This window comes from Poromitra crassiceps (genome assembly GCF_964638095.1).
Source record: "Poromitra crassiceps genome assembly, chromosome: 3".
Classification (NCBI taxonomy): domain Eukaryota; kingdom Metazoa; phylum Chordata; class Actinopteri; order Beryciformes; family Melamphaidae; genus Poromitra; species Poromitra crassiceps.
Window position 1 is genome coordinate 69,561,321 of NC_139625.1, and position 21,069 is coordinate 69,582,389.

Sequence of the window (21,069 nt, forward strand, 5' to 3'; positions counted from 1 at the left end):
GCGTTGGCTAGTTGTTGATATTTATAAAGATATTGCAGCTCTCATATAAATTATTTTCGAGGTCGGTGGGCAAACTGTAATGGCGTCGATTTCCGGAAAAAATTCCTGAGCTGAGCACAGCCAAAGAGTATAGTATAGACAAGAGGATACGTCGTCATTTCTTGCTTTTTCCCATAGGTTTTTTCAAATCACCGTTTTGTTACATATCTGGGGGGTAAGTCCCCCTTTAACAGTACCAAACTGTGGCAGTCTTGTTAAAGGAACAGTTCACCCAAAAATGAAAATGATTATTGTCATTATCTAGTCACCCCTATGCCAATGGAAGGTTGAGATGAAGTTTTTTAGTTCACAAAGCAGTCCTGGAGCTTCACAGGAGAACAGCGCTGCAGCATTCTCCTAATTAACCAAAGTAAAAAACAACAACACATAAGCTGGCTCTGTACTGCTCGTCTGGCATAAGTCTCTGAAAGCCCGGAGATGCCAAGCTGACTTAAAAAGACATCATCATGCCTCCGCCGGTGATAGCCAGGCCGGAGGTCTTATTTACACAATGTTTTTAGCCAAAGTGTTCACTGTAGCCACTTAGCTCTAAGCTGCGTCCACGTTAGCATGCACCCTGTCTGAAGTGTATGAATGAATGAATGAATGAATTAATTTATTTGGTGATAAGATAAAAAGAACAAAGAGAAGTGGACAAGCACCAAATATCAAACATAAGTTAAAAACAAACATCACAGGAAATCACCGAGGATAAAAACACAATAAAGCCCTAGGGCTTATTTCCATTGTGGTCCCCAAGTGGATGCGTGAGCTTGAAGGCATGTGCATTTGCCACTAGAAGTAGGTCTGTTTTTCTTCCCTGGGTTAAATGGACATCACAACGGTCCAACGTAGAAGCTCAGAGGTCGACGATGGTCAACGTCAACCCTAGGCTACAGTGAACATTTGGGCTGAAAACATAAATCACATCTTTTCAAGTCAACTTGGCATCTCGGGGCTTCAGAATCTTGGATTATGCCAGACCAGCAGCAACTGTTTTTCTGTGATATTTTGTGGACTAAAAAACCACGCAACCTCCCATCGGCAGGGGGGTGAGTAGATAATGACAGAATTTTCCTTTTTGGGTGAACTGTTCCTTTAAGTGTGATATGGCTGAAGTAGTAATGTTGTGCTCTTCTCCCTCCAGATAGCAGAGCTTGAGGAGAGCATGAAAACATTGGAAGAAGAAAGCAAAGAGCTCCAGTCACAGGAAGAACAGGTGCAGCCCTCTTCCCTCTTCCTTCTCTTCTTCTCTTCCTCCTCTGTTCCATCTCTCTATGGTTCATGTGACAGTAGATATGTGGCTCTGTCTGTCTGTAGGCACAGACCACTCTGAAGGTGTATCATATGTCTGTCTGTCTGTAGTGTCTGTAGGCACAGACCACTCTGATGGTGTATCATATGTCTGTCTGTAGGCACAGACCACTCTGAAGGTGTATCATATGTCTGTCTGTCTGTCTGTCTGTAGGCACACACCACTCTGATGGTGTATCTTATGTCTGTCTGTCTGTCTGTAGGCACAGACCACTCTGATGGTGTATCATATGTCTGTCTGTCTGTCTGTCTGTAGGCACAGACCACTCTGAAGGTGTATCATATGTCTGTCTGTCTGTAGTGTCTGTAGGCACAGACCACTCTGAAGGTGTATCATATGTCTGTCTGTCTGTCTGTCTGTAGGCACACACCACTCTGATGGTGTATCATACAGTATGTCTGTCTGTAGGCACAGACCACTCTGATGGTGTATCATACAGTATGTCTGTCTGTAGGCACAGACCACTCTGAAGGTGTATCATATGTCTGTCTGTCTGTCTGTCTGTCTGTCTGTCTGTCTGTAGGCACACACCACTCTGATGGTGTATCATATGTCTGTCTGTCTGTAGGCACAGACCACTCTGAAGGTGTATCATATGTCTGTCTGTCTGTAGGCACAGACCACTCTGAAGGTGTATCTATGTCTGTCTGTCTGTCTGTCTGTCTGTAGGCACACACCACTCTATCATATGTCTGTCTGTCTGTCTGTCTGTAGGCACAGACCACTCTGAAGCTCTATCATATGTCTGTCTGTCTGTCTGTAGGCACAGACCACTCTGAAGGTGTATCATATGTCTGTCTGTCTGTCTGTAGGCACAGACCACTCTGAAGGTGTATCATATGAACAGTGACCGACTACAGAGGAACCTGGACTCAGCCGGGGAGGAAAACGCCCTGCTTCAGGAGAGCAACACACAGGTACAACTCCACACACACATGAATACACCAATAAATATATCTAATACATTATTTATATATGGAGGTAAAAGGTGATTTGAATTAAGGATTTAGGGTACTGCTTAGCCAAATTCCTGCATTTTGCTGCATCTTAGGGATCGGAATTGATCAGATTTGATTGATAATGCCATTATCGATTTTGCTTATAGGTCCGATTCTTTTATCTATTCCCTTATAGATTCCCAATCAATTTTCATGGGGAAAAAGTAGGCCTACAGGTTTTCAGCATCAACACAGCTGTTTCATTATCTCTTGAGTCTGGAACACAGTGTAGAATGTCTGCCTAATAACACTCATGAAATGAAGCCACGCTTTGGTCTTTGGACCATTTCTTCCTCTCCGCCATGACACCATGGAAGTTGTCAGCAGCGTCGCCGTCGATGCGGAATTTAACGTCATGACGTATGAGTTTTTGCAATGCACATGAGCAACTGTTCCCTGATGCCTTCATTGATAAAAGGAATTGATCACCTTAAAGGCATACGATTCAGACTAATTCACTAATTGGACAATTTGGAACCGGTTCTAAACTGTTCTGGTACTCGATTCCCATCCCTACTGCATCTACATAATAGATTCATAATATCTATGTATACTCTAGTCCATGTGCACTTTTCAATTGTATGGTTCATCTTTGCATAAAATGTGCATGAAACATACCACTACATCCCAAGATATTATCTTCTTTCTCCCTCCCCTCCCCTCCCCTCCCCTCCCCTCCCCTCCCCTCCCCTCCCCTCCCCTCCCCTCCCCTCCCCTCCCCTCCCACCACCATTGTCTCATCTCTCTCTGCCTGTGTGTTTGCTTCCTTCTGTAGTTGCGACAGCAGATGGAGGGATGGGTGGAGCGAGTCAGTGAGTTAGAGGGGGAGATGAGGAGGTGTGAGGTTTCCTACAGCGGGATGCTGCAGGATGTGACCAACAAGGACGAGCGCATCAAGGTATGGTTGCTTCTATGCTTTGACCCCTTTTTGGGTGGAAACTGCCAATAGCAGATACTTTGTGCTTATTCACTATCTTTAAAATGGTCCATTTTCATGCCACAACCTTCCAAACATTCAGTGTTTCTCCCAGAAAAAACATCATATGATACATGTGGAACTCTATTGAAAGCCATAGTAATGTAATTTTTTTAGAAAAACATATGCAAGCATACGTATGGGGATCAACATACTTTTTAAAGGCTTCCCATTAGGGATGTCATGGTGTGGACATTTTCCCAACAGGTAATAAACACGTGACAACACCGGTGTTACCGGTGACACTGTAAAAAAAGAAAGAAAAAAAGCTCTGTAATGTAATAATAGGATTGTTAGTTCCCACTAGTGCATGTTGTTCTGGGGGACAATAACAGTGAGACCCTAGTCGAATATCCTCATCATGATCACAGCAGCTAGACTAGAGCGAACGTTACGTTATATTTATGTTGATAATACAAGTTTTAAAGTAAGCAAGAGTCTATGCTCTAACCGTAGGGTCATAGAGACAAGATGGGGCAGAATGAAACAAACTCCTCCGCTGTCCTCACAGTCCAGACGTACTAACGTTAGCTTGGACGTTCAGTCACAACACTGGCTGCCTCACAAGTCATGGCTGCATCTGACTTGAGACAGACGCCCGTGGATCTTTCTCAAAATAAACTAACGCTTTAGCGAGACATGAGACTTTTTCTGACATGGGATTTAACATTACCAGCAAGCAGCAGTAAGCAGGCAATGACTGAAGGCTGGGTAAGTCCTCCCTCCCACTAGCAATGATGCTAAGTTAGCATCGACTTTTCACTGTGGTAAAAAAAAAGAAGAAGCACATTTCCAGAGATGGCCTGCAGTGACAACAGAATGCACACACAGGCTTAGCTAAGGGTCTTAGCTACATGTGTATGAGGAGGGCATAATTTGTGTTCATAAGATGTATAGCATTAACTAACGTTAGTTGCTGGTCTAACCAGAACAGTGCAGCCACACTGCAGCTCAGAGGGAGCGCTTGTAATGTACCCCGGCGCACGCTGAAACTGCGGAGTTTTCCTTTCATTTATTCCTCCATAAAAACAAAAGGTGTTACCGGTGGGCATGTTATGTAATAATCAGTGTATCCCCCACTAACACCGGTAACACAGACTACCGTCGCAAGCCTACTTCCCATGTACAGCCAATATAGTAGTGATTGCGTTGTTGTAGACTGAGTTGGTCTAACTGAGGTGGACAAAATGTCTGATAAAAATTTTCAAACGAGCCAATATCAGCCTGACATTTGGGTTTAATCCTCTTTGGGGTTGGCCAATAACCTCCTTATTGTTCTAGTAGTAGGCAGCCATGTTGTATCTTTCCTAGAAAGCATTTGGTTCCGTTCATTTTAAGATGCGGAATAGTGCAAGTATTCTAGCTAACTTTGGCATACTGTATGGATTCAAGGTGTTACATGTTATGAGGGACTTTGTTGAAACTAAACACGTGTCTTTCCAGTCCCTGACAGACCGGCTGCTAAGTATGAAAGCGTGGGATTCAGACCTGGAGGAAGAGGAGGGTGAGCAGGCAGGAGAGAGGGAGACCTCCAATGGGACCCCAGGAGTAGGGGGAGAAGGGGACAACACACACCACCACCTCCAGAAAGTCCAGAAACTCATCTATGCTGCCAAGGTATCAGACTACACTGGTTACACACACACACACACACACGCACGCACGCACGCACGCACGCACGCACGCGCGCGCGCGCGCGCGCGCACACACACACACACACACACACACACACACACACACACACACACACACACACACACACACACACACACAGACACACATAAACACACTCTTCTGTCCAATAACCATTGGCTTATTGCTTAAAATAACAATTAGAGTTTTTTGTTTAATACACTGTGTTTATTTGTGTGCACAGCTGAATGCAGACCTCAAATCAGTAGATGAGGACAAGGATAGAGTATTTGCCAAACTAAATGATGAAGTCAGAGCTAAAGAGGACCTGCGAGGTGAGTCAACCGCACACAGTATCTGTCTCATCAGTGCTTGCCAGTTGCCAATAAAGCCTTTGACATAGCCCAGACATGTCGACTCCTTTAGGTTCCATAAGTACCTATACTCATATAGCCTCTGGTGATAATTAGCATCAGCCACAATCATTTGAATGTGTGACTTGGATCATGAAACCACTGTTAGGTTTCAACGTAAAACACAATTTCCCAGCAGAGGGTGAAATGCTACTAACTGATATTCATACCAGTTAATACATGTATATGCAACAGACGGTGAAATGCTACTAACTGATATTCATACCATTTACTATATGCAACAGAGGGTGAAATTCTACTAACTGATATTCATACCAGTTAATATATGCAACAGACGGTGAAATGCTACTAACTGATATTCATACCAGTTAATATATGCAACAGACGGTGAAATGCTACTAACTGATATTCATACCAGTTACTATATGCAACAGAGGGTGAAATGCTACTAACTGACATTCACCAGTTAATATATGCAGCAGAGGGTGAAATTCTACTGATATTCATACCAGTTAAGCAACAGACGGTGAAATTCTACTAACTGATATTCATACCAGTTACTATATGCAACAGAGGGTGAAATTCTACTACGGTAACTGATATTCACCAGTTAATGCAACAGAGTGTGAAATGCTACTAACTGATATTCACCAGTTAATATATGCAACTGTTGGTTTCTGTCTGGAATTCTTGTGGTTAATGTTAATGATTGCAAGAGGCCATGAGCATAGACAGGGTGTCTAAAAGTCCTGAAAAATCCTTAAAATATCTTACCTAAAAAGGTTTGTTGTAGGGCTAAAATCTATATCACAATATACTCCTTCATATCAGTCGATAAGCTAATTATCACGATATTAGTCAGTGTGTTAACACTTTAAAGCGGTGGTTCTCAAACGTTTTCACATCAAGGACCAATATGCATGTGTGTGCACATGTTTCTCTCCAGAGGGCATGAGGGAGCTGGAGAGTGAGAAATTATCATTGCAGTCAGAGGCTGAGCACTACACAGAGCAGGTAGGTCTGACACCTACCGTCTATAGAGGCACACCTTCACTTTGCATTCGTGCAACATAAAACATCCCTCTGTTTGTTCATTTGCCTTTGGATTCATTTCATTCCCCCCAGGTTCAGCGACTGCAGCAGAAACTCACCATTATGACAGAAATGTACCAGGAAAATGAGCTAAAGCTGCACAGGTATAGACACACATGCTCAGACACAGTAACCTGCTATCCAGCCCCTATGAACAGTTGTCATGGGTCTGGACCCAAGCCCATCCACTGGCGTTTATTTAGGACAGATACTGCCTGGGGACACCTGATTGGCTGGTCGATGTAGGTGGCGGCAGAGCCATGTATATAGAAGAGTCGCGACATCTTCATTCACTCCAATGGACCAGTTTTTTACTCTCAAGAGTTCCAGGAAGTAAGGTCCTGGATTAAGCAGCACTGTCGAGTTGCAGCAAAATGGACAGTTTGTGATGTACTTTGAAAGTTTTTTTTTTTTAATCAAATTGTACATTATCAGCTTTATTTTAGCATTCAAAAGTAGCGCGAGTCTCCTTCCTGGCTGCTCATTGGCTAATGAGTCACGCATTTTGGTCCTCCGCTGACGCCACTCTCTCTAAATTGCAGCGTGTCCTAATCTAACATTACTGGTGACGCATTACAGAGCCTGTATGTTAATAGCTAGCTAGCTGTTGGCTACCTTAGCTAAACCCACTACTGCTGCTGTAACCACTTCATCGACACCGGGCACAAAACGCCAGTGTGAGTGAGCAAACGTTTCACTTGTAACCAGTCGTAGTCATGCTCTTTACAATATCCCATCAGCTTTGAAATCCGTTGAGCTGCTTGTGGCTTGCAGCTAAAGTTAACATTAAGCGGTTGCCGGTGTAGGTAGCCGGATGTAGCAGACAAAGAGTATTGAAGTCAAGAGCCTGTGTTTTTTTTACAACAGCGCTCCCACCTTTAAGTTCTTTGGCACATAATCGTCGAAGTTGTCCTGCTTTACTACTGTGATTGATCAAAGAGTTTGATGATTGACAACAGACAACAACCAATCAGTTGGGGCTGAAAAATATGTCACCGAATCTGATTAGTGGTGGATATTCTTGCGTCCAGATCCTAATGAAGGATTGGGGCTGTTTGCCAGGCTACAGACACACAGCGACACACACAGGCATAAGACATGCATGAATTTTGTTGCAGAAATTATATTATTATGTACATTTTATGCCTTAAATATACACTATTTACTGTACTTTATTTTCCATCTGTGTGAAAGTGCAGTTTCAACAATCTATCTGCCTTACCTAAGAAAGATTAATCATGGCAAATTAATTAATGAGCCTTTGTCTGCTTCCGTAGAAACCCAAAATCGTATAATCTCTGGATCCTTACGATATATTCTGTACTGTATGTTATTTAATCTCTAGATCCTTACCATATATTCTGTATGTTATTTAATCTCTAGATCCTTGCCATATATTCTGTACTGTATGTTATTTAATCTCTAGATCCTTACCATATATTCTGTATGTTATTTAATCTCTAGATCCTTACCATATATCCTGTATGTTATTTAATCTCTGGACCCTTACCGTATATTCTGTATGTTATTTCTTTGATTTATGAAGTCCTGGGCTCTGAGGATCTGGCAAAGCCTAAATCATGGCTAGCCTACTTGGCCCTCGTTGTCACAAGAAGTCCTTATCTCCAGAGTCCGAAACCATTTTCTCATTATAAGGTATCTTCTACCTTAGTAAATTTTCTCGCTTTGACTGCTTTTGAGATAAGCACAAACCTGCCTGGAGACGGCCTTGAGGAACCCAGCGTAGCCTGGCACTTATATCATTTAAGGAGGATAGGTCACTCACACCCCCCCATTGTTCTGTGCATTTTGGGTCACACATTTACTGGGTGAACATTTTGCCATTATTTACAGACAATTAAATCTATGGAAGTCTCTTTTATTCAAGACAATTTCCATCACAGATTTCATGCCAGCCACATTTGTTGTACAATTCCTCTTGATGGTGATTAAAATGTGTGTTTGCAGACTGTTGACGGTGGAGGAGAAGGAGCGCTTGCAGAAAGAGGAGAAGCTAACTAAAGCAGACAGAAATATCACCTTGGCCATGGAGGAGCTCAACAACTACAGGTAGCTGCTGCTGCAAAATGTATCATACTATAAAGCATGGAATCTCTGAGTGAATATGAGAGGGGGTGTATTGCTGGGGGCCGAAGCACGTGCAGTGTATAGAGAGCCAAAGTGAACGTCGCTTCCTGCTTTCTCCCTGTACCAGCGCTGGGAAAAATATGAATGGCAGTGAACGGAGGATAACGTTACTTTTTTATCCCGTTTGAATTGTGCCACGGGGTGCCAACGTTAATTTTGTCAATTTAAAACATAACTTTGCATGTCAAGAAAGTGGCAGTTTGTCATCAAACTGAAACGTAGGGGTTAGTTTCGTATAAAAACTACATAGCTCGTGGAAGCTCGTGGCATGCCGCCGGTCTTTCTGACAGAAAACTTATAGTGCAACAGTTTGGCGCCAAACTGTTTGACATGCAAAGTTATGTTTTAAATTGACGAAATGAACGTTGGCACTCCGTGGCACAATTCAAACAGGATCAAAAAATGGACGTTATTCTCCGTTCACCGCCATTCATATTTTTTCAGCGCTTGGTTCAGGGAGAAAAGCAGGAAGTGACGTTCACTTTGCCTCTCTATATGAGAGGGGGTGTATTGCTGGGGGCCCGAGGACGTGCAGTGTTGGATTTGGTGCGATTTGGACATGTGACATGTTCAATATTAATGAAGTTTGAATAAACAAACAAACAGCGGTGCAATGCTCTAGTTCAACACATCAGGTTAGGTTTGCTGTGCTATTCAGCACTGCTTGTGGGAGTTTTACCCTAGGCCTAAGGCATTTGTGTGTGCCTCCCTGCCACACACACAGTCACACACACACACACACACACACACACTTCAGCAGTCTCACCTACAGTACGGTATGTATTATTGTGTTCCTTCAGACAGCGGGCAGAGGAGATGGAGGAAGAGCTGGGGAAAACCAAACAGTCTTACCAGACCCAGATATCAGCACATGAGAAGAAGGCTCACAATAACTGGGTTAGTAAAACACACACACACACACACATACACCAGTGTTTCCCATACATAAAGGAATTTGTGGCGGGCCGCCACAAAAGGATTTTGACCGCCACAAAAAGATGTTGACCCAATTTCTTTTTTTTTTTCTTTTTTTTTTTACAGTGCACCTGAACGCAACATGCAAGATACTTGCTGAATAAGTGTCCAATACATGTTCATGTCATTCTGGCCAATACTTGTGTTATAGCATTTCAGTCTGGAATATGGAATATCTTTCAATAATCTATGATTTAGCTGCTGAATTGTCAAATACCGCCATCTGCTCGCTACCCAGGCACTTATGTACCGGTATGTACTTAACCTAACTAACTTAACCTAACTAACTATCCGGTGTGCACAACATTGTCAGCCTAAACTCCGGCTGACACCCCAAAAACCTACAATCCGCTACAGAAAAATGTATATTGTTTGTTTATTAACACGTTGACTGCCACTGACGTATATATACGTAAAAAAAAATCCAGCGGTTCACTGCCATTGACGTATTAATACGTCAAAAAAATGAATTTTTTTTTTTTGACCGTGGGATGTGCATCTAACCCTTTTACATCTCTTATATAATTATTGGAGCCACCGAACGTTTACAACCCATTCCACCGACCCACTAAGTGGCAACAGTGCTCTCCTGACTAGAGGAAGGCAAGCATTTTTTTAACTTGTCACGCCATTCTCACCCCAGCCATTCTCATGAAAATGGATGGGGGAAAACGCTTTCGTTTTCGCGCTGATTGCTGGCGATGCGGGATTGCAAATTTGCATAATAGATTACAGGTGGAACACACTTTGAAACACGCAGCATAAATATGACCAGAATCGCAAAAGCTTCTCTCAACCAAAACTCCAAGAAGCGAGCGAGTACATCCAGACTTCCTCAAACAGCGGCCGCGCAGACAGGCACAGGACAGCAGCAAAGCAGACAAGCTTGTGACGGCCGCTGCAGCCAAGAAGAACGCCCACGGAGGGAGGAGTTGAAGCAACTCTCCCTCTCGCTCTCTCCCTCTCTCTCTCTCTCTCTCTCGCTCTCTCTCCCTCCCTCCCTCTCTCTCTCTCTCTCTCTCTCTCCCTCTCCCCCTCTCACTAGGATTAAACCTAGTGCATCTCCCGAGGGAGGGAGAGAGAGAGAGAGGGAGGGAGAGCGAGAGGGAGGGAGAGAGAGAGAGAGAGAGAGAGGGAGGGAGAGCGAGAGGGAGGGAGAGAGAGAGAGAGAGAGAGAGAGAGCGAGAGGGGGAGGGGGAGGGAGAGAGAGAGAGAGAGAGAGAGAGACAAAAATGAATGGTTAAAGTGACTATCTATCGAATTTCACAAAAAGCCGTTTATCTCTGAATATTTTTTCTGATGCTGAAACCATGCTGTATTCAACTGCTAATGCTTACATAACTACTAACTCTACAAACTAACTCTTTTAGACAGAGAAAGCACACATTCTATTAGTTCTTTTGAGATATTGTGTGTTCACAAAATCTTAGCAGAAAAGAATCCTCGGGTCTTGAAAGATGAGCCAGAATCCTCAAAAAAACCCTCTGGCAGAAGCTAACTACAGTAAAAAAAAAACGTCTGGCAGTGAATGTGTTAACACATTGAGTGCCACAGCGCTTCAGTAAAATTGTCTGGAGCCTGTGCCAGATTCACTTCCATTCAGTTGAAAACAGCTATAGAATTTTTTCTGTTAGGGCTATATTGACAGGGCTGGACTCTAATGAAACATTGGACACTCCTGCTTCTTCCAAAGAAGAAATTTTGTTTCTAGACAGTTCCATTATGAAATGACAGCCTCTGAAAGAAGAGCACTTTCAAGGGTTTTCTGCTTTTTTTTTTACTTTTCAAGATAAAGTCACTTTTATGAATACTTTTTGCACTCTAATTTCAAGCACATTCACTGACTCTGGCTGGTGTTTTCTGATGTGGTGGCGTGGTGTGGTTCTGTGCAGCCTGCATTTTTTAGGACGTGCACAGACGTCCTTGGCACTCAATGTGTTAACTGGCCCCTCGCCTTCTATCATTTCACGAAAGTGAAAGCAAGTTGAGTATCCCTGACCTATAGGGAGAAATTTAGTTTGTCATTGTAAACCCACAGCACAGTAATGATGACATGTTCTTCATAGATCTAGCCTTTTAATTTAGCTCTTAAGCTTTCTCAAAGTACACCAAATTCATGCATTTTACTTTAAAATGTTTTAAAAAAATCTCAAGGGGGGGCATGCCCCCGCACCCCCCTAGGGGGTCTGCGGTCCCCCACCACAAATACTCAAAATTCTGTGGGAAACACTGCATACACACACACACACAGTCTTGATTGTGTTACCGCGTTGATACCACTCAAGATTGACAATCAATCAATCTCTCTGTCTCTCTCTCTATCAATCATGGCCTTTTTTTATTCGAATGATAACGAGCAAATTTAGATAGAAGAAATCAGTCAATCAATCAATCAACTGTATTATCAGATACAAGGTCCATAGAAAAACAGACATAAACAATTAAAAGAACACACAAAAACTAAGTAAAACTATAAAAGGCACTTCTGTGATTGATTGGTATCTCACAGCACTGATACCAGGATTGGTCAGCATAATATCTGGTTCCATCACATTATCTGTGCTTATCCGAATAATGGATTTGGATTTGGGTACATTGCTAATGTAGCCTATATTGCATGCATGTTACTGAAGTTGACTTTAATTTTCAGTTGGCAGCCCGAGCAGCAGACAGAGAGCTAGCGGACATCAGGAGAGAGAACGCCCTCCTCAGACAGAAGTAAGTATGACTCAAAGTACCATTTAGCAAATACAGTACTTCGATTCTAATTGAGGCCCCTGTATTTTATTTTATTTTTAAATTACGGTCCTTTGAAGAGATGTTTGGTTGGAATACATTGTTGATTTTCACATCTCATTAAAATTGTTTAACAAAGTTTAAAGCCCCATTCAGTAAGTTTTCCACTGCGCCCTCTGCGTGCATTAGTATCGATAACGATATCGCCGTTCAAAGTCAACAAAACACAGCGCCAGAAGCTCTATGTACATGTTGTGACATCGGGTACTCACCACATGATGAAATAATAATCCATAGTTCCGTGAAACATAATTTTCGTAGCAAATCCGAATCGAGTTACTTCCTTGTTTTCATGAACACAGTGCTTCCGCTGTACAGCGCATGCGCGCATGCTTTTCTTTTCTCTTTTTCTTGCTACGGGACGTGGCAGACAAACTGCTTAGTCCCAGTGCTGGCCAATGGAGGGCGGTGTGGGATAAATAAAGATGAGGGTCTCCCTGTTACAAGTCAATCTACCATGTCCTGTGACTAAAAAACTGATATATTACAGTCAAAAATGTCAAAAATCTTACTGATTGGGGCTTTAACAAACAAATTTGAGCACTTAGGCAATTATATTTTCTCTACGGTATCCCTCATTCAAAAATTCACACATTCTCACCTGAAAACCATGTGACTTGACTTTAATTTGCTAGTTCACAGTTACAGTACTTGGGATGGGGGTCATGAAACCTATTATGGTACTATTTCAAAAACACATTCTTATTTCCATAGAAAATTTAGAAATATGTTTTAATCAATTAGTGAGTGTATTATTATTTTTATTTTATTTATTTTTTTACTTACATACATTATTGTGTGTTGACTTGAGCTGTGTTTGTGTGCAGGCTGACAGACACACAGTTTAAAATGGACACCCTTGACAAAGATCCATATGCCTTGGACAAACTGGCTAGACCGCTGCCTTTTAGAGGTTAGTATAGTACTATACACGCATGCGTGCACGTACACGCACGCATGCATGTACACACACACACACACACACACACACACACACACACACACACACACACACACACACACACACACACACACATTATTAAGGTGGCTCATGGACCTGCTGAAAGTGGAAGGTCACACATATGCAGACCCACTGATTTGCCTGTTGACCTCAGCCTTCCAGTCATCAACCTATGTCTCACATGTGACATATGACCTCTGATCTTCATCACCTGCTCTGGTGTTTCTAGGAGAAAGGTCACCATACGGCCCGTCTCCTCTGGGTCGACCCGCCTCTGAAACCAGACCCTTCCTGTCTCCTCCCACGCTGATGGAGGGACCGCCACCTAGACTGTCTCCTAGAAGTATGTATGCACAAACACACACACACCAAATACATTCATTACTTTCATTTTATCTAATACACATTCCCTAACTTAAATGGAAAACTAGCGTGCAGCTCCCCGAAAATGTGACTTGACACAGCTGACGTGAACAGGGCAAGTATAATATAATGTACAGTAGATGGGAGATAACAGGAGAGAGTGAAAGCTATTACCAAGTATATGCACTACATTCTCTCCTTGGGCTAACTTCTAGCCATTGAAATCATAGTGAAATCACACAATTGACTCATGTTGCTGGGGACTCCCCTGCGACCACCTCGTCAAGCTGATGTTGGAGTATATAGGTCTAGCTGCCATCGACAAGGCTCCGAGTCGAGGCTGACGTTGTAGCATGTTTGCAGCATTACTCAGATCAGATCAATACAATAACCACACACGTTTGGCATGTTGGCGATGACCAGCTGACTAGTGCGGTGCACCTCCGATGCTGTTTGTTTTTGTATCCCATGGAATAACATAGCAAATTGGCTGTATAAAAGAGCGCTTTCTACCGCTATGCAAGAATTACGGTAAGTCACGATATCTTGTTTCCACGAGCTGTCCTCTTGCTTGTATCATGTCATTTGGAGCCTGTGTCTGTGCAGTAGAGTCAGGATGGCTGCCCATGGGACACGCCCCCTCAGCCATCCCGCTGTCTGACAGGTTTGCAAGCTGCTGTCACAGCTGTCAATCAGCCCTTTTTATGGTCAAAAAATGTATTAAGGACAAACTTGTCTGAAAAATGAGCACTTCAACATACATCAAAGAACTACCTAAAATGACAAACTATCTTTGGGGAAAATGTGTACTTAGATTTTTTTTTAGTTTGGCTCATGTCCCAGCCGCTAACATGGAGGGGGCAGGATTTATGCCCTACTCTGGGACTAGCCACAAGGGGGAGATAGAGCTGTTTTGGCTTCTCTTTTGAGGAGCTGTCATGACGTGACGTCCATATTCTATACCAGTGCTGACCAATTTTTTTTTTCTATTTATTTATTTATTTTTAATTCCCCCCCCCCCCTTTGTGAAACAGTGTCTGAATGTGGCTGCGGATACTGTGTTCACTCCTGAGATTGCATCCCTGCAAATTGTCATGGCAAATTGTTTACAAAAGATGGACAATAAAGCTGATTTTCAAAGTACCTTGAGGATTTTTCAAGTTGTGAATTAAGTCAAATTTCTCTCTTGATTACAAAGGTGGAAAATACAACTGTTTTTAACTGGGTGTTTACTGATTAAATGTTTTAGCTCCCCACAAATGCAGATGTTATTTTTTATATATATAACCAATTGCAAATTATTACAATTACCAAACAGATAAAAAGTAGATTATTATATTGAAATGTTATTTTAGATTTAGAATGTTAATTTTCTATAAAACACAATACATTTTAATGTAATTCCACAACGTTTATTTTTGGCCCTCGGCCCTCCACCCAGATTGAGTTTTGGCCCTTCATGGGAAAGAATTTGGGCACCCCTGTTCTATACAGTCAATGGTCCGTCCACATTTGTAGGAGTAGTTTGTGTGTGTGCGCGCGTGTGCGTGCATGCGCTTTGTAATGACCATGGGGGAATGATCTGTAATGCAATAATGACTCTGTTATGAATCAGTGGGGTCTTTTGTAATATTCTGGTTAAAAACCGAAGCTCAGACCACATCCATATCATTCATATTCACCTTATTATTTGCCCGTATGAGAACCGGAAGAACAAATACAATTGCGTCTAACGCGGAAGAGAGAAAAAGTGGGCGTGGTGAATAAGGTGAATACTTGTTTATTTACAGAATTCACGTCCGCAGACGCTGCACTCATTGTTTTGACTCACGGCTTTCCCTCAGTTCCAGTTGCTTTCAGCGTGTCCTCGAGAATTGATATCATTGACATGATTCTTGCACACTCTTGGTTCTGGTTCATTTGTTCTCTCTTCTCTTCTCCTGCCTCTTTGCCCTCCACTCTCTCGTCGCTGCCCCCTTCCTTCCATCCCCAGTGTCTCGTGGTCCAGTGGAGCCCCCTGGTGGCCAAGGGGAAATGGAGCGGAGTGGTGGTCCTCATTCAGACAGCGGCTCCATCTCCCCGACCTGGGAGAGAGATCGCAGGGGAGGACCGCCCCCAGGACCCCCCGGGCCCCTCGGACCTCCAGGTGTGTATGTGAGAGAGTATCAGATCAAGCGGCAAGCTCTGGGTTTTACAGAGGAAGCCAAGCCACGGAAGTGAACTAAAAGCTGTAGTTCCTCGAATGGCCAGACAGGCACACACATGCACATACACGCAAAGTCCCAGTGATGATGACATCAGTGATGTCATTGCCCTAAGGCTGAGGCTATAGTTCGGTGATGATGTCACTGATGACATCGCTGATATCATGCTGATGTCATGATGATGACATCATCAGTGAGAATAAACACAGGTGCAAGCAAAACACTAATGAGGGTTTCCAAACTCCAATCATGGAAGTTTGAAACCCTCATTAGTGTTTTGCTTGCAGCTGTGTTTACCCTGCTGGCGAGGCTGCGCAGTGGCTGAGCTGGAGGCGAGGCCGCGCAGCGGTGTATGCGAGCTGCAGGGGCAGCTTGGTGAGCTGCAGGATGGGTGAGCCCGCGCTGCGGGTGAGCCTAGGAATCGAGCGCTGCCTAGTGTTAAAAAGGGGCACATGCAGACCTGCCAAACTTGCAAAAATATTTTTGAGCACCACAATAGTTCACATGCTTTGGCACTACTTTGCACATGGTTATTATTATATAAATCAGCTATGAAGAAAACAATAGTCATTATATTCTTGAGAAGAATTCCTCTTCTACTCCACCGCTCCTACCAGACACCATCTTTTGTCTTTTTAGGGGGGGCAGGGGATATTAGGGTGAGATAGCAGGTCAACAGTATATGCCACATAGAGTACACATCATCTGAAAGCTGGGAAGATGAATTTGAGCTGCAGCTCAGCACTGTTTTTCTAGTCATGAATCTGTAATAAACAGTGTTTTTAGCTATGCGTCTATTCAAATGTTGAAAGTTTAGAGTGTATTGGGCTTAGAACACTATGAAAAAAAGTATATCATGGCCATCGCCATTGGTGCAAGATTTACCCATTTATATTTGACCACTCAAGAATTTGTAAAAATTGTTTAAAAAAATCTCCCCAAAATAACACACTAGACACCAAGACCATGAGGAAAACCATAGACAAATTCATGCTGTGATCTGGTTTCAAAAACATTTGACATTTGGAGATATTTTTGTAAGAATCGCACCCTCCCCCCCCCCCGCCTGCATATCTGTACTAAATGCAGAGTGTGTGTGTGACCTGAATGAATTGTGTGTGCATGCATGTGATGAATACTAAATGCATGGTGGGAATGTGCGAGTATTGTCTTGTGCATTGTGTGAAGTCGAGCTTTCGTGACTGATTACTTAAAGGAGAATTTCGTTTTTTTTTAACCTGGACCCATCTCCTGGCAATAATTATGATTTGGCCACTCACCCAGCGATGTCCGCGGCGTTGTTTTGAGATCAATAGCGTCCAAGTCAGTTGTAAAATGGAGCTGATTTGGGGCCAAGTGTGAGCCTGTCTTTCCTGCATCTAAATAGCTATTTTTATTCCCGTTTTCGCCACATATCGTCGTAATGTGATCCCTCAACATCCACCAGAGTGATATTTCGCCCCAGACCATTTCCTGGAGTCTCCCAGGGATCAAATTGCCTCAAACGTGATCTCGGTCACCAAGTCTCGTAAAGTCCCGCGATACTTTCCTGCCGACTGGCCAACTACAGTTAGGACGCTTTGCGGTGGTGGTTTTAGCGTAACCTATGTGGGGTTTGGCATAACCTTCGTTATTTCGAATCCCACATAGGTTACAGGTTTAAAAAAAAACGAAATTCTCCTTTAACTTTAGTAGTTCTCAAACTACTCCCAAAAGGTGTTGAATAGTTATGGGAGATATATCCTATTTTTTTCACCCAACACAAATGATAATTTCTCGTTCAAAAGTTCTCAAAAACAGCCAGTAAAGGGTTAACTAATGTAGGCGGGACTAACCTGGGGGTATGGTAAATAGCAGTCCTGATTGGTTCTGAGAGACCATTTACAAATGAGCCGCTAACCCCCAGCAACTTGTCTGAGCTGGAGATACCGGCTGTTTGACTGCAGTAACAACATAGATGGGAGTCTGTCCGTCTCTTAATACCTTACATTGTTTATTTAATATGGCATAATGCAGAAGATGATTGTTAAAGCAAATCTATGTTAAATGTATTGATTTATTTATATTGTTTATTCCTAAAACGGGGGGATGATTAGTCGAGTATGATGCACAGTGTCGACTAGTGGTTTTGATAGTTGGGTGGTCTGTGAAAGCCCTAAAAGTGTTAACCATCAGTGGGCTATGGGAATCATTGAGGCTCTCTGATAAGGGTGTGTGAGTGAGGGCGCAGTGGTAGCGCTGCCGCCTCACAGCAAAAAGGTCCTGGGTTCAATTCTGCGTTTCTGCTGGCACATTAGCTCCAACCCACTAGAGCGGGGAGGGGTTAAACCTGTCAGCTCGGCTTTCTCCCTGTTGTCCCGTGGGACAGCAGGGTGGGTTGTGCTCATATTATTGTCTATAAAGTCAATCTCCAAGTGTTTGGCAATGGTGCACATTGAAAGAGTTGTTGATGTGCACAAATTCTGTGTCCAGTTTCACAGGAATAGCTAAGTGGATTCAGAATATCTAATCTGTCTGTTTCCCTCTACCTTTCCCCTCCTCTTTCTTTCATTTTCTCCATGTCTCTCTCTCCCCCAGGGTACATGTTTCCAGAACCAGGAGGTCCCATGTACAGAAGGCCAGGACCTCCTCCAGGAGCTATGGGCCTTCTGCCTCCTCCCGGCTCCCTTGGCCCTCACCCTCCAAGGGGTCTCCCTCCTGCTGGACCCATGGGACCCCCCCACCCTGCAGACATGGCCGGTGAGTCTCACTAGGCCTAGGCTATTCACCTTATTCACCACGCCCACTTTTTCTCTCTTCCGCGTTCAACGCAAACGTATTTGTTCTTCCGGTTCAGCGCTAGTTGCCTACTGTGGCTAATATTAGCCACTAGTTAGTTATGTTATATGGCAGTAAAATGCCACTGAATGACCAAATTGATATAACTTTTAACCATTTCGAGTAACACTGTTTCCATACGGATCACCAGCGTTAGTTTGTTGTTTATAACGTGGCTATATTCATAACATTTTCTATCTCGGATGCGTTATTTCGAATCCCACATAGGTTACGCTGGCGCAAAACGTGTGGGTTTCAGGACGAAACAGTCTCGAGCCACTAACGTCATCTTTAGAGCACAATATTCCTGGAATGCAAGTTTAACTAAACAGTTACATGTCCTCTGCATTCTACATAAAATTAAGATATTACGGGTTGTTTTATTTTGTATGTTACATACTTATTGGCCAAGATATGTTAGTTTATTGGGGAGTAATTCTGACAGTTTAGGAGGGGAGTGTGGGCGGCCATCTTGCCTGCGGGGTTTTTGGCAAGTCTAAAACGGAAATACTATTACGAAATGACGTAATGCGGAAACGTCCATGTGTGGGCAAAGAATAAGGTGAATATAGCTGCTTGGCTGGCTTTCCTTCGTGACATTCTCCTCTCTCTGTATTCTGGTCCTTCACCTTGGTCTCTGTGACTGCAGATGGTTCCGCCCTCCTCCCTGCTGGATTCACATAGTGTGGCTGAAACTAAATGTGTGTGCTTCTCTACAGAGGCCTCGTATGGAGGAAACAGCCTTGGACCTGGTGAACATGAACACAGAGAGGTGAGAGACATCTGATTTAGTTTGATATCGCCTCTATATCCAGCCTGTTACCTTTAACCTTCCCTGCCTCTTCCTCCAGTCTAGTCCCGGGGAGCGTATGACTCCCCCTGAGGCAGATCGCAGGATGGGGGACTTTCCCCCTCTGGGTCCAATGGACGGGCCTTTTCACCGCAGACCCCCCTACGGACCCCCGCCTCCTGATTTCTATCCTCCCAGGGGGCCGGGGGGCCCTCCCATGATGCCTAGTGAGTGGTGACTGCTATCTGTAGTATTATACACCTCCAAAAGTGTCAACAGTGTAACCTGACACTCTCCTCCTTTCTCCAGTATGGGCTCCTCGTCCTCCTCACCCCGGCATGGCGTTCCCTCCTCGTTTCCCTCCAGGCGGACCTCCTCCTCCTCCTCACCCTCACATGTCTGCCTACGGTCCCCCCATGCGGCACCCCCTGCACGACGGCCTCCCTCCCCCGCGCCAGCACAGCCGCTCTCCAGACCAGCACACACCTTCGCCTCACGACGCCATCTGAACCCCACCTGAGATGTCCACCTATCATGTTTCTCACTCGAGCCGCGCCACGATTTGTTTTGGTTTCAGCCAAACAAGGTGGTGGATGGATGGTGGGCAGGTTGCTATTTGACCTTTTCCATAACATCTATTTATTAACTGGAGGGACGTATTTAATAATTAGTGTGAACAAGAGGGGAAACCATCCACCTTCATTACGGTTAAATCTCCATTATGTCTTTCACTCTTAATGTTTCTCTACCTTTTCTTTGCTCTTTTTCTCTTCTGTTCACCTCTTCTATCCCATCGTTTCTCTGTCGCTTCTTTTTCTGCCCCATCACCCAACCAACATGATGAATTCATATTGAGTATGTGAGGCGCTTCCTGACGTCATGGTCACGGCAAGTGGAAGCGCTCACGGACTACTTCTGCTTCCTGTTTGGAAACACAGCCGGCAGGAAGTCATGTGACCAGGACTGTGCACTCTGTTACTTCAGAGGCAAGACAGAAGGGGTGTGTGCAGCCACTGTGTGTTTGACGGCACCAGAAGGCTTTTGAATTGAACTCTGACCTGGTTTTGTTTGATGTTGGACTGGCCTGAGTTGGTCCTCTTGAATTCTCTAGACTGTTCATCAGAGGCCAAATGAGACCATTATCTCCAGATTCTCCTCGTTTCCACCACTGGGTTTCTTCTTTCAAAATTAACAAATGTTCTCTTTGCATAGAATTTAGGATTTTTGCAACACTGCTATTATTCCAAAAACTGTGCTTTTGATCATGTGTTGCTTGCTACCACTTCCGGTTGGCCCTGGCATGAAGAAGTGGCTCATTGTCATTTGTAGGAATAAAGAAATTGATTGAAAAGCCAGACTGACTGAGCTGTGAGCCATCCTCACACACACAGAGCAGTGTGTTGGATGGACTGACTGGAAGAGCAGTTCCTTTCAGTGCCAGAAACATGAAGACAATGTGGATTTTTTTGTAAAAAGTGATTATTGATAGATGAATAAAGACCCTTTGTCAAATAGTAAATTTCTCCATCTTTATTTCGTGGACTGTCAATTTTGTAAAATATGTTAAACTGTATTACTATCCCCATCAA

General features: G+C 43.6%; 1 protein-coding gene across 2 annotated transcripts in view; it reads left to right on the plus strand.

The window, feature by feature from the left end:
- mia2 (MIA SH3 domain ER export factor 2) overlaps positions 1 to 20,973 on the plus strand; it is a 29,820-nt gene extending 8,847 nt beyond the window's left edge. For both annotated transcript variants that reach the window (XM_083632837.1, XM_083632836.1), the window contains exons 7-23: positions 1,187 to 1,258; positions 2,167 to 2,271; positions 3,128 to 3,250; positions 4,772 to 4,945; positions 5,205 to 5,295; positions 6,281 to 6,348; positions 6,460 to 6,530; positions 8,395 to 8,496; positions 9,375 to 9,471; positions 12,200 to 12,267; positions 13,173 to 13,258; positions 13,536 to 13,649; positions 15,663 to 15,815; positions 18,451 to 18,612; positions 19,410 to 19,462; positions 19,542 to 19,707; positions 19,790 to 20,973. In XM_083632837.1, the coding sequence (XP_083488963.1) occupies positions 1,187 to 1,258; positions 2,167 to 2,271; positions 3,128 to 3,250; positions 4,772 to 4,945; positions 5,205 to 5,295; positions 6,281 to 6,348; positions 6,460 to 6,530; positions 8,395 to 8,496; positions 9,375 to 9,471; positions 12,200 to 12,267; positions 13,173 to 13,258; positions 13,536 to 13,649; positions 15,663 to 15,815; positions 18,451 to 18,612; positions 19,410 to 19,462; positions 19,542 to 19,707; positions 19,790 to 19,989 (1,905 nt within the window). In that variant the 3' untranslated portion in view covers positions 19,990 to 20,973. The remainder of the gene's footprint in view (positions 1 to 1,186; positions 1,259 to 2,166; positions 2,272 to 3,127; positions 3,251 to 4,771; positions 4,946 to 5,204; positions 5,296 to 6,280; positions 6,349 to 6,459; positions 6,531 to 8,394; positions 8,497 to 9,374; positions 9,472 to 12,199; positions 12,268 to 13,172; positions 13,259 to 13,535; positions 13,650 to 15,662; positions 15,816 to 18,450; positions 18,613 to 19,409; positions 19,463 to 19,541; positions 19,708 to 19,789) is intronic.
- Positions 20,974 to 21,069: the final 96 nt, after the last annotated feature.